This window comes from Buceros rhinoceros, unplaced genomic scaffold, assembly GCF_000710305.1.
Source record: "Buceros rhinoceros silvestris isolate BGI_N320 unplaced genomic scaffold, ASM71030v1 scaffold2929, whole genome shotgun sequence".
NCBI lineage: Eukaryota > Metazoa > Chordata > Aves > Bucerotiformes > Bucerotidae > Buceros > Buceros rhinoceros.
In genome coordinates, this window is record NW_010430744.1 from 6,648 (window position 1) to 19,149 (window position 12,502).

Genomic DNA, 12,502 nt, shown 5'->3' on the forward strand with positions numbered 1-12,502 from the left:
CAGCAGGAAATTAAAGGCATTCAGGGATCTTTCTATTTTTGTCTCATAATGAGAGACAACTCACAGGTTCTGCCTTCCTCTGCTGGCAAAAGACAAACAAACTGACCTGTTACAATCACCAGCACCACAGTGTTGGGTTTAATTTCAGCTGGTGAGAAGGGAGGAATGCGAGAGCAGGACTGAAGGAAATCCTTAAGGAAAAATTGCAGGAGGTGGTTCTGCTTCCACTCGTATTTTGCTTTACGTGAGTATCTGAAATCTCTGTTAGATTTCCAGGATCAAATCACTTTTGATCACTGTGTTTATCAGCACGATACAGGTGCCAAGGTGGATCCGTTGATATGCTGCTAATTTTTTCCCTCTTTCTGTTGATAGCTTATTTATGAGTCTCCTGGATTTCTGACCATAAGCTCCCTGGAAGGCTTAGATTTAAAATCCTTAGAGTTAAAAACCCTTGTTATTTTATAGTGCTATGTTTCAAGGGCAATGATTCATTTATTTAAAATACAAGTGTCTAACAGCTGTTGATTAATTCTCGGCTTTTAACCCCAACCTTCAGATATCACAAGGTGACAAGCACCACGTTCAAATGATTTACATTTCCTGACCAACAGATAAATATACTGTTAACCAGATATTTCTTGTTCCATAATTAAACTGTCTTATGTGACAGGCTAGAACAAGTCAACAGCTGATTTCATTTTTTTCTCCCATAAGGAGTAGAATTCAGGTTACCTCCCTCTCCATTAAATCAACTGCCTGCATCTGTTATCTTTTACCTTCCCCAGCAGGGTAACAACTTGTCAAACGCTGCAGTTCACCCATGGGGCTGCTCTACTACCGGAGTAATTCAACATTTTTCTGCTACAGGAGAGTTGTTTTAAATCTCTGGACACATTCTATAATGGCAAAGTAAAACTATAAGAGTTAAGATTAAAAAATTGTTAGGTGATACATTAAAAATTTCAAGAATTTATTATCTTATTATACTGTATGATAATAATTTATACGTTTATCTTGGCATATGTTGTGCCAAATGTGGTTTGTTTCTTTTTTTTCTCCCAGCACACCTGCATGATTTCATGCCATTGCATTGATCTGACCAAGTTGCCCCTGGAATTTGGCAAGGCCACACCTTGACTGCTGTGTCCAGTTTTGGGCCCTTTGCTCCAGGGAGGACATTGAGGGGCTGGAGCATGTCCAGAGAAGGGTAACAAAGCTGCTGAAGGGTTTAGAGAGCAAATGTTATGAGGAATGGGGATGTTTAGCCTGGAGAAAGGAGGCTCAGGGGAGACCTTTTGGCTCTCAACTACTCCCTGACAGGAGGTTGGAGTGAGGTGGGCGTTGGTCTCTTCTCCCAAGTAACAAGCAATAGAACAAGAGGAACCGGCTTCAAGTTGTGCCAGGGGAGGTTAAGGTTGGCTATGAGGAACAATTTTTTCCAGGTTGGGGTTGTGCAGGCCTGGCCCAGGCTGCCCAGGGCAGTGGTGGAGTCCCCATCCCGGAGATACTTAAAAGACATGTCAGTGTGGTGCCGAGGGAGAGGTTAGACCTCTCAGTGCAGGGTGAATGGTTGGTCTTGATGACCTTAAAGGTCTCTTCCAACTAGATGTTTCTGTGAATTTGAGAGCAAACCCTCAGCACTTTGCTCAGCCCCAGGATGAAGTAGGCTACCACGCTATCATGACATTTCTGCATTTAGTCCTTGACTTAATTTCCCCGGTTTCTTTAGATCAAATGATGTTTCTGTGGGCTGTCATTTGCTGATGGCTGGTGGTGTCAGTGCTACCTGATCATTTTCTTGGGAATAACCAGCTCAGGTCAGCGGGGCTTTTGTCAAACGTGTTTCCATGAACTGCTGTTCTGATAAATCCAACATATCAGCAGAGTAGCTCAGCCGAGAATTGTCACAAAGAAACCAGCTCAACGTTCTGCTACGCGTCACAGCAAAAACCCCACAGTGCCTGTGGGCTCCAAACTATTGTGCTGCGAGACAAGGTCTTAGAGATACTGTAGACAAAAAATGTCTGGAGTAAAAGATGCAGAGGGTAGTTACTGCTTGTTCACTCAGCTTTTGGTTGTGAGCGTTGTATTTTTGCTTGAAGCACTAGGTGGCACATGAGATCAGGGTTCTGGCCAGTTCAGCTGTGTCACTTTATCTTCTCTACTGGAGCTTCTTAAGACTGAGTTCTTTGCGTTTTAGTTCAGTTTGCAGTGGTGTGGACAGCCCATGTTTTGTTCTTACCAGACAAGCATCAATCTTTTCTTGCATCTCCTGCTATAGTTCTTATCCATGTTACTACTATCAGGGCTTGTTGCCTTCTGCCTGTTCCTTGGGCTGGCCTCTCTCATTGCCGCTTTGCAGAATACTTGGAGGTCTCTGCTGGTTTCTTGACTTTTCTTTTAAGGATTATTAATAGACCATGACTTGTTTCCCACTGTTTTGTGGAAAATGACCTATTCTTGCAATTAGAAGTTTGGAGGAAGGATAACTGTTGTTTGAGCCTTTCAGAAACATTTGAAGCTCAGTCTCTAACTGGGACAAGAAAAGTAGACAAGACTTAATCCTGCACAGTGTTTAAGAAAACACTTCTAGCTACTTCTTTTGCAGGAGTCCTCCCCTTTCTGCTCATGCCCCCACCCTTTGCAGCTTCCAGCCTTAACTGGAATTAACTATTTTTCTGATTTCTTAAAGTACAGATCTCTGAGTACGTTAACATCGTACTTGGGCTGGATTTCACGCAGCGTACATACCTGATGATGCCTGAAGATAAGGTCCGCCTCCTCTCTTTCACTGCAGCCCTTCCTCCTTCCTGAATCTACTGCTGCACGGACCTGAATTGCTGTTTCCTCGCTCTTCCAGTTAGTCATGGCAATTTTTCCTTCCAGATTGCAGACGTACTCCAGGCAAAAGCCAACAAGAGAGTCGCGCTGTTGGGTTTTGCTATCACCCGGTTCAGGTGGGAGGATATTTTAGCAGCCCGCAGCTGGCACTGCAGAGGTTAATGGGGCCTCTGCAGAGGCAGCAATGCCACGGAAGACAAATGGTGCTAATTTCTGCTGCTCTCTTCCTCCTTCCCATGTAACAGTAAATTCTAACTGGGTGATGTAACAGCATCATCTGTCTTGAGTTATAAATGGTGAGGAGAGGAGGTTGTGGGCAGAGTTAAATTACCAAAGTGGGAGATAAATCGGGTTGATACTCTTCATCCCTTTTCATACCAGTGACATCAGTGACAGCCAGTCTCTCAAAAAGCAAACCAGGGAGTTGTGACTTTGCCTTCCCTACAGCCCCTGTGGCAGTACCATATCCATCAGTTCTGTTCTAGATCTGGGCATATTTTTTCATATTTTTTTCACACCATCATGTGAAATCTGCTGTAATTTAATGTAGACACTCCAAAAAGCTATAAAATATCATTGTTGCATTAAAAGTGTGAGCTGTGATCAGCTGCCTCCCTTATATGATCCAGAACTTTTCATCTCCGTCTGTGATGTGATTGCTGGCAGCATTTTTAACTTTGTCTGGGAGAACCTCTGATTGTTATAAAGTGTAGATGTTCAGACAACTTGTTTTAGGCTAATGAATAATGAAATAAGCCTACAACAAGAACAGTGCAAACCTGTCTGGAGAGGCTCCTGAACGCAGGGAGCAATTGCTGTTCTTGATGATGATCATGCACACAATGTGCACCTTTCCCAGAGTCTTATTCTTACACTGCCACCAAAAGGGACAATTGTTCTGTCTCCTGTGCCTTGGATCTGCTGACCATGGAATGGCAGGTGTTGGAAGGGACCTCTAGGGATCATCCAGTCCAACCCCCTGCTAGAACAGGGTCACCCAGAGCAGGTTGCCCAGTTTGGTGTCCAGGCAGGTTTGGGATCTCTCCAGAGCAGGAGACTCCACAGCCTCTCTGGGCAGCCTGGGTCAGGGCTCTGCCACCTTCACAGCAAAATAGTTTTTCCTCATGTTCTGGTGGAACTTCTGTGTGGCAGTTTGTGCGTGTTGCCCCTTGTCCTCTGGACACCACTGAGAAGGGTCTGGCCCATCCTTTTGACACTCACCCTTTAGCTATTGGTCAGCACTGATGAGATCCCCTCTCAGCCTTCCCTCCTCCAGCTGGACAGCCCCAGGGCTCTCAGCTTTTCCTTGGCAAGGAGATACTCCAGTTCTCTCCTCATCTTTACAGCCTTCACTGGACCCTCTCCAGTAGTTCCTTGTCTCTCTTGAAACTGGGCAGCCCAGAACAGGACACAGGACTCTGGATGTGGCCTCACTAGGGCAGAATAAAGGGGGAGAAGAACCTCCCTCAACCTACACACCACACTCTTCTTCATGCCCCTCAGGTAGCCGTTGGTCTTGGCCACAAGAGCCCACTTCTGGCTCACAGACAAGTTGTCCACCAGGACTCCCAGGTCCTGGGGCCCAGAGCTGCTTCCCAGCAGGTCGCCCCGACCTGTATTGGTGCAGAGGTTTATGATGGATAGTATTGTGAATCCGTTCAGCTTGTTCATCTGAAGGAAAGATTCCATTGCCTGAAAACCTTTTTAAATTGATCTTAGTATTCCATTGGACCAGTGAGCTGTTTATGTAACCAGGTACTGGTCAGGAGGTGTAAGGCAGGAGCTAGTAAACTTCTGGAAGAAAGGAACGAGGAAGGGAGATCTACTTCTGATCAGAGCTGTGTAATTAACACATTAGACCAACCTTCCTGAACTGACATGGGGTTTTGGGTGTTCTGTCACCTCATAATTTGACTGTCGTGCTCTCCTCTTACTTTCCATGTGCTACATGTCCCTGGGGAAAATGTGCCTCACGGCCATTTGCTGTGCCCAGATCACCAGGAGAATGACACAAGAGGCAGTGGTGTGGTAGCAGCCCAGAAGCACCAAGCCCTCTCTGAAGGCTGGGCTTGTGTGAGGCTGCACTTAGGGCAGTGTCAGCTCTTCCAGCCTGGACAATAGGTGAGGATTCCTCATCAGTGAGGCCGCTCGTTGACCTTTGGTTTTGCCTGAGTTGAAGCCATGTCCCGTGCCTTACCCTGAGTATCAGGTAGCTCGAGTTCTGGTGTCAAGTGCCTGCAAGGGTGCAGGGTGCCATGATCCAGCACTTCTTTCATAAGTGTTAGGCTGCTGGAAACTGAAAAGCTACCTGATAAGACCTTTGTGCTTAGATGTTGAGCTGGTTCCAGGAGGTGCTTATGTAATAGCTATAGTGGTTTATGTAAAGCAGAGCCCCGAGAAAGAACCAAGCTGGAGATGTTGAATTGCAGTTTTAACCTCAAAGCAGCTTCATTGTCTGGAGTTGGATGCTCTTGGTGTTCTTTGTCTTGTGGACAGCATTACTAACTCTGCTCTCAGCACAGACTGAGGTTTGAGCCCATGTTACCTGTGTCTAAATCAACCTTTTTTCCTCTAAATCTGCTGATGGAGGAAAACATTTGTGTTCTGGGGTCGCCTACAAGCTTTATCTGCATGTTGGGTAATGAGCTTCTGAGAGCTGCTGCCACAAGATATTATCACAGGCAGCATCAAGAGGTGTGAGGGGAACAAATAATTGGTCAACAGACCTGTAAAATGGATACTAAAAGGACCAGGCAGGAGTCTACCTTCTAGTATCTGTATTATACAACATCTGAGTGGGTGAGGAGTGCACTGCTTTTTGATTCTTGAACAGCAGCTCTTCTGCCACATTTTTGTTGGAGACAGGGTGACTTTGTTGGTGCTGGATTGATCTGACTGATGAGCATGGTTATACTGTCGCCAGAGGTCCTGGACGAACAGAAGGGGTTACACCAGCAGCGACAACTAAGCTTTCATCTGTGGTGCAGATGGAGTGGAACACATCACCAGTATTACTCTGAATGTGGAATTCCTCTTCCCTCATATATTACGCTGTAACAGTAATAATCAATGTTCTGACCCATAGCCTGTATGTTCTGATCTTTTTTAGACAGATGAATGGCGTCTGAGCTGCATCAATAAGGAATCCTCTGTCTGTCCCTCCTACCCTCCAGTTGTCATTGTCCCCAAATCCATCGATGATGAAGCGCTTCGGAAAGTTGCCACATTTCGCCACGGCGGTCGCTTCCCGGTCCTCAGCTACTATCACAAGAAGAACGGCATGGTGAGCAGCGTCTGGGTGCTGGCTGGGCCTGAGGGAAGCGGGTGAATATGTTCAATCAAAAAACAACTCGTGCTCTAGGCTTAATACGCTGAATGAGATGCTCGCTCCGTTTATTTTCCGACTTAAGTGTAGGCGATGAAGCTGGTTCTGGGTGGTGGAATAACCATTAGCCCGCTTGCTTGGGAGCCTGTTTGCAGCAGTAGGAGCAAGATGAGGCTTGTAAAGCCACTGCTGACATCTTGACTGGCGTTGTCTGCCAAGAGGCTTGATGCTGAAAGGATGGCAGGAACCACATGGGCTTGTCTCGGTGTGGTGGGACATCTCCTTCATAATAGTCATGATGACAGCAAGTGTGTCCAGAGTCAGCACCACTTGGTGTGTTGCTGTTGAAAGAACGATCAGAACAATCTGTTCTCGCAGCCTGTCAGTGTAACACGTTTCAGGAGCTGCAAACTCTCTTTTTTTTTTTTTTTCCTCAACAAACCAAAAGCTAATGGAGGGACCGATACACTGTGATTAAGAAATGCCCTTTATGCAATTGTTGAGTAATTCTTTGTATCTCTTGCTGATGTAACCACCCTGAGGATGTTGGGATGTCCAACCTGCAGCTTGTAAACTTGATCCAGGCTTCCGAGTCAAATGCTCGGTTGTGTTCTCACCTCCTGCTGCCCTCAGTTAGGTGATGTCTAGACTGCCTTGGTGGTACCTTTGGGGTTTGTTTTTGCTTTGCTTTAAAATCAGCCACCCACCAACTTCATAACAGTCGTGCTTTCTGCTTTTTCTCGGTTTGACTGAAGGTCACTGAAGGTAGATTTGTTCTATTTTCTCCAAATTTTGCAGGTTTTGAGTGTGAGCAATATAACAGCATTTGGCTCGGAGTGCTTGAACCTGTGACAGTGTCACCTGCTCTCCTGAGTCTTGAGTGCTGCTGGGGTTGCTGACTGGCTGCCCTCACCTTATAGTTATCTTTTGAGCTGATGGGAAGCTTTCTGAATTGATAGGCATCTACTGCAGAGAAAGCTCAGCTCATAAATCTGTGGTCCTAAGGTTTACTGGCCTGGGTAAAACTGTACCTAAGAGGTGTCTTTAACACAAGCATGACCTGAGTGTTACAAAAACAGAGCTGGGAAGAGACCTTAAAGATGATAATCCTGCAAATGCTGGTTTCCAAAGGAGCCATCAGCAGGAAGCCAGCGCAGTGGCTTGTAAAGATGGTTCTACAGGAGTAATTAAAGGGCTAAAGCCTCTAAGAAGATGTCTGTAATTTAGAAAGTGGTTTGCCAAATGATTGCTCAATTCAGGGGTTTCTGGTTTGTTTTTTAAATACAGTCCCTGCAAGGGATTGCACTTAAAAGAACTGAAGGGTTTAGGGCAAGGGAGAAGAGCAGCTGTAGGAAGAGCTCCCATGAAGAAGTGTCCTTTGCAGAATGAGTTTTTAAATCTCTGTCCTTGACTTGGAGCCCATGTGATCAGTGCTTTTGATCTGAAGTCCCTCCATTTCCAGTGCTTAATTCATGGTTATTTGTCGCTGCAGGTGATGATGCGAAGCAGCCAGCCTCTCACAGGTACAAACGGGAGACGCTGTAAAGAAGATGAGAAGCTCATTAATGCCACACTCCGGCCTGGCAAGCGTGGCTACATTATCGATACGAGGTCCTTGAATGTTGCCCAGCAGGCCAGGGCCAAAGGAGGGGGATTTGAACAAGAAGCACACTATCCCCAGTGGAGGAGGATCCACAAATGTATTGAAAGGTGGGTGTAACCACACGGGTTCTCCTCTGTGTTTGGCTTTGTAGGGCTGCACTGGCAGAGCCAATGTTCTGTGGCAGTCACACTCCTCTTATCCAGTACTTTTCTCTGGACATCTAATATTGCTTGTCCTTTTGGAGGCAGGGTTACTAAAATAAATAGACTTTTAGTCTGGCCTCGTTCAACTGCTCTGAAGCCTTAGTTTTGGGAAATCCTTCTACACAGGCATGCAGTAATGATACTGCAGCTGCTGGAGAGCAGTTGCTCCTCTTGTCACTGTAAAGCCAGCTCTTGAGGAGCTAACAGAAGGAATTTCCTGAGTGTTGCTTTCAACTGTTTGGTTTTGCTTTTAAAAATTCTACATGGACTTGGATATTCATCAATAGATGGCTGAAGATGAGCCAGCAGTGTGCCCAGGTGGCCAAGAAAGCCAACAGCATCCTGGCTTGTATCAGCACTGGTGTGGCCAGCAGGACCAGGACACTGGTGAGACAGCACCTTGAATACTGGGCTCAATTTGGGCCCCTCACTCCCAGAGGGACATTGAGGTGCTGGAATGTGTCCAGAGAAGAGCAATGAAGCTGGTGAAGGATCTGGAGCACAAGTGCACTGAGGAGCAGCTGAGGGAGAAAGGAGGCTCAGGGGAAACTTTCTCGCTCTCAACAACTCCCTGACAGGAGGTTGGAGTGAGGTGGGGGTCAGTCTCTTCTCCCGAGTAACAAGAGACAGGACAAGAAAAAATGGCCTCAAGTTGCACCAGGGGAGGAGTAGGTTGGCCCTGAGGAACAATTTCTATCCCATTGGGGTTGTGCAGGGCTGTCCCAGGCTGCCCAGGGCAGTGGTGGAGTCCCCATCCCTGGAGGGGTTTAACAGACACATCGATGCGGTGCTGTGAGGGACATGGTTTATTGGTGACCTGGCAGTGCTGGGTTAATCTTGGCCTTGATGATCTTAAATGTCTTTTCTAACCAAAAGGATTCTGTGATTCTCTGGTTCTATAGGCTGAACATGTGCACACACACACATTCAGGGAAGAAAAGGAAAAGGCCCAACTGCTGTAGTGCCTTACAAAGCAATTTGTTTTGAAAGGGAGGAGACTGCAGATGTGTGAAGGGTGGCATTCTGCTGGCAGGAGCCATGGCAGTACTGGTGGAAGCAGGTTTGCTGAAAAAGAAGACGTGACTCCTGCAGGGTCGCACTTTTTGAAAACTGCATATAAATCACAGTGCTTTGTTTTAAAATCAGTGTGTTTCAGTAAGCATGTTGTCCTGGTTGCTGTATTACTGCTTATGTTTTCAATGATATTTTTCTCTTTCCAAAGGTTTAACATTCTGCAGGAAAGCCTCATCAAACTTGTGGAAGCTTGTAATGACCAGTCACACAACATGGACCGCTGGCTCAGTAAACTGGAAGCTTCCAACTGGCTGACTCACATCAAGGAGATACTAACTGCAGCTTGTCTGGCTGCTCAGTGCATCGATAGGTAAGTCTTTTTGAGAAAGCCTTGAGTTTCTCATCCACTTAACAGATCGCTTGTTAAATACCTCTAGTTTCACTTTAAGTGGTAGTAACTGGCCACCGTGACTGGCTTGCTCATACCCATGCGAGATACTGCTTCATCACAGTTATGGAATGTTCCTCCAGTAAATCGTGCTTGTATTTTTAGAAGTACAAGCCTGAGGGAGGAAATCTTGATTAAAAATATGTATTTGATCTTCTAGATAAGGTATATTTCCATGTCTGATGTAACCAGTCTAATTTAGTTAGTTTTATTGAAGATTTAGGTTAGAATGGGCCCATCTGAAATGCTGTTTGGTGCCCTAATAAAGTAAGAACACAGAATTGCTTCTTAAAATTCCTTTTTTTCAGCTGGAAGTTTCCAATACCCCACTCCACTTCTGGAGATACAAACGGCATTTCCTGTTTTCCACAGGAATTGCTCCAGTAGTATTCCCTTTGGAAATTTTTATCCCCATAGTCCTGTCTAAGCCTTACTTCATCCCTTGTGTGTGCTCGTGACCTCTTTTAACCTGGCATTTCTTTAATAAATACTGCTGACTTGACTAACTTGCCGTCAGACCTCAGGCTGCAGAGCAAGAGCTGGGTTTGTGAGACCAAATGCAGGGTTCTAAAGGTGATTTCTTTGTGGCTCTGAGAGGGGAAAGCTCTTCTCAAAACCCAGCGAAAACCTTCCTTTTCATACCAGCCAGGGAATACCTGATACAGCTACATGAGCAGGCTGAACTGCAGTCCCCTTGGTAAAAGAGCATCACGGCATTAACTAGGAGCTGCGGTGCTTTTTCACAGTGCTGACAGTGCCTGTTTCGTTACTGACTGCCGGGAAACGATTGTTCTTGGCCAATAGGTTTACCTATAATCCTTTCCCACATGTATAACGAGAAACATTGGTGACGAAACTCTTCTGACATGTTGGGACAGTGGACAATTTCATCATTTTGAACCTTAGCTTTGCTTTTTCTGTTGACCTGGAGCCTTGGCAGGCCAGCGCAGCACTGGTGCCTGGCCCGCCTTGTTCCCAGCCTGGAGGTATGTCAGCTCAATCACGACCTGATAGTTCAGTTATATTGGCCACAGGAAGGGAATGGCTGGGACAGATGTTGTGACATAAAGCAAGTAATATCTGCAGGGTTACTTGCTGAGTAGGTGGATCTTTCTTACCTATGCTTTGCTGCTCGCCTTGAATCTCTGCACAGGAACAGATACAACCTGCAGTGTATTCCCTCCCATGGAATGGGAGTCATGGATGTCATGGATGTCGACAGAAGTGAGACGTTGGGCAAGGTTTGGGGAGAGTAAGGGCAATGAAAGCTGTTTAATACCATCTAGTCCTTCAGTCAGGAGCACATGGATGAGTTTCTGAAATTCTATCCAAATACAGGATGGAGCAGAGGGGAGGGAATCAGCTGTCCTAGACAGTCCCTACTGGGGAATGACAGCACATGGGCCCCCAGCAGTGTGCAAAACCTTCCCTCTCCAAACTGTCTGAGCTCCCTCTGCTCATGTGCTGATTCACTTGTGCTGGCTGGTGAGTGAGGACCCTTTGTGCTTGGCTCTTTGACAAGCTTCCTTGCTCAGCACACTAATGCTGCTGCCTTTCTGGAGGCCAAGCTCTGCCTTTTCTGTCTTTAATTCTCCTAAACTGGCTTATTGGCTTCATTTTCTTGTAGTAAAACCCACGTTTGGGCAAGAATCTCATAGTAGCATTTTACGGAGCATCTGGGGAGATGGGAAGAGAGGGAAAAGATCCAGCAAAACCTCAGCATTGTCAGGGTGTCCATGGGATGCGTTGGTATCCATTGGGATACGTGTGTCCTTGGGACGTGTTCTGCTCCTTTGTGCTCTTACTCCTTTTTGCCTTTTTCTTTAACAGGGAAGGTGCATCAGTATTAGTCCATGGGACTGAAGGAACTGATTCAACACTCCAAGTGACTTCTCTGGCACAGATTATCTTGGATCCAAGGTGCAGGACCATACGTGGCTTTGAATCTCTTGTTGTGAGGGAGTGGCTGCAGGTAAGAAACCCTTACGGACAAAGCAGCAATCAGTTCCAGTGACTCTTGTACTGAGAAACAGACTGAGAGGCAGCAAACGGGCTGGGCCTTGCTGCAGCCCTGCTTAGTGTGAATGGCCTTGGTCCAAGGAGAAACGTCATTAACTGAGTTGTTTGTACCTCTATCACTCCATGAGGCCTCTGCCTTTGATGGTAGTTTTTTGGGTTGGGGGAACTGCCTGTTTTGTGCGTTCAGGGCAACATGGTGTGGTTGAATGAAAAGCTGGACATGAGCTGGCAACGTGTGCCCACAGCCTGGAAGCCAACTGTGTCCTGGCTGCATCCCCAGCAGCGTGGCCAGCAGGTTGGGGGATGGGGTCCTGTCCCTCTGCCCTGCTCTGGGGAGACCCCCCTGCAGTGCTGGGTCCAGCTCTGGGCTCCTCAGCACAGCACAGACATGGACCTGCTGGAGCGGGGCCAGAGGAGGCCACAGGAATGACCCGAGGGTGGAACCCCTCTGCTGGGAGGACAGGAGAGAGAGCTGGGGGTGTTCGGCCTGGAGCAGAGAAGGCTGCGGGGAGACCTTAGTGTGGCCTTTGAGTGCTTCAAGGGGCCTGTCAGAAAGCTGGTGAGGGGCTTTTGAGGAGGGGCTGTTGTGACAGGAAAAAGGGTTTAAACTGAAAGAGGGAGATTCAAACTAGATATGAGGAAGAGATGTTTTACACTGAGGGTGGTGAGAAACTGGCCCAGGTTGCCCAGAGAGGTGGTAGAAGCCCCATCCCTGGAACCACTGCAGGTCAGGTTGGACCTCGAGGCTCTGAGCAACCTCCTCTGGTTGGGGGCTCTGCTCAACCTGCTCTAGTGGCAGGTGTCCCTGCTCCCTGCAGGGGGTTGGACCAGATGATTTTTGAAGGTCTCTTCTTACCCAACCCAGTCTGTGAATCTATCCCTTTTTGAGAACACCGTTTAAACTAAAGCACAAAACCTTAGTTCTACTCTTTGTGCTTTTATGCTTAATATCCTCATCCCGGAACTTCAGTGCCCCTACACCAGTTTGTTCTTGGTAAAATTCTCTGATCAGATACAGGGATACTTACAAAGCCTGAAAAAGGCAG

The 12,502-nt window shown here is 46.8% G+C and overlaps 1 protein-coding gene across 1 annotated transcript in view; it reads left to right on the top strand.

The window, feature by feature from the left end:
- MTMR9 (myotubularin related protein 9) overlaps nucleotides 1-11,451 on the top strand; it is a gene marked incomplete at its 5' end in the record, with an annotated part of 14,815 nt that extends 3,364 nt beyond the window's left edge. The window contains 4 exons of the mRNA XM_010143124.1: nucleotides 5,954-6,127; nucleotides 7,662-7,879; nucleotides 9,198-9,359; nucleotides 11,268-11,451. Coding sequence (XP_010141426.1) covers nucleotides 5,954-6,127; nucleotides 7,662-7,879; nucleotides 9,198-9,359; nucleotides 11,268-11,451 — 738 coding nt within the window. The remainder of the gene's footprint in view (nucleotides 1-5,953; nucleotides 6,128-7,661; nucleotides 7,880-9,197; nucleotides 9,360-11,267) is intronic.
- Nucleotides 11,452-12,502: the final 1,051 nt, after the last annotated feature.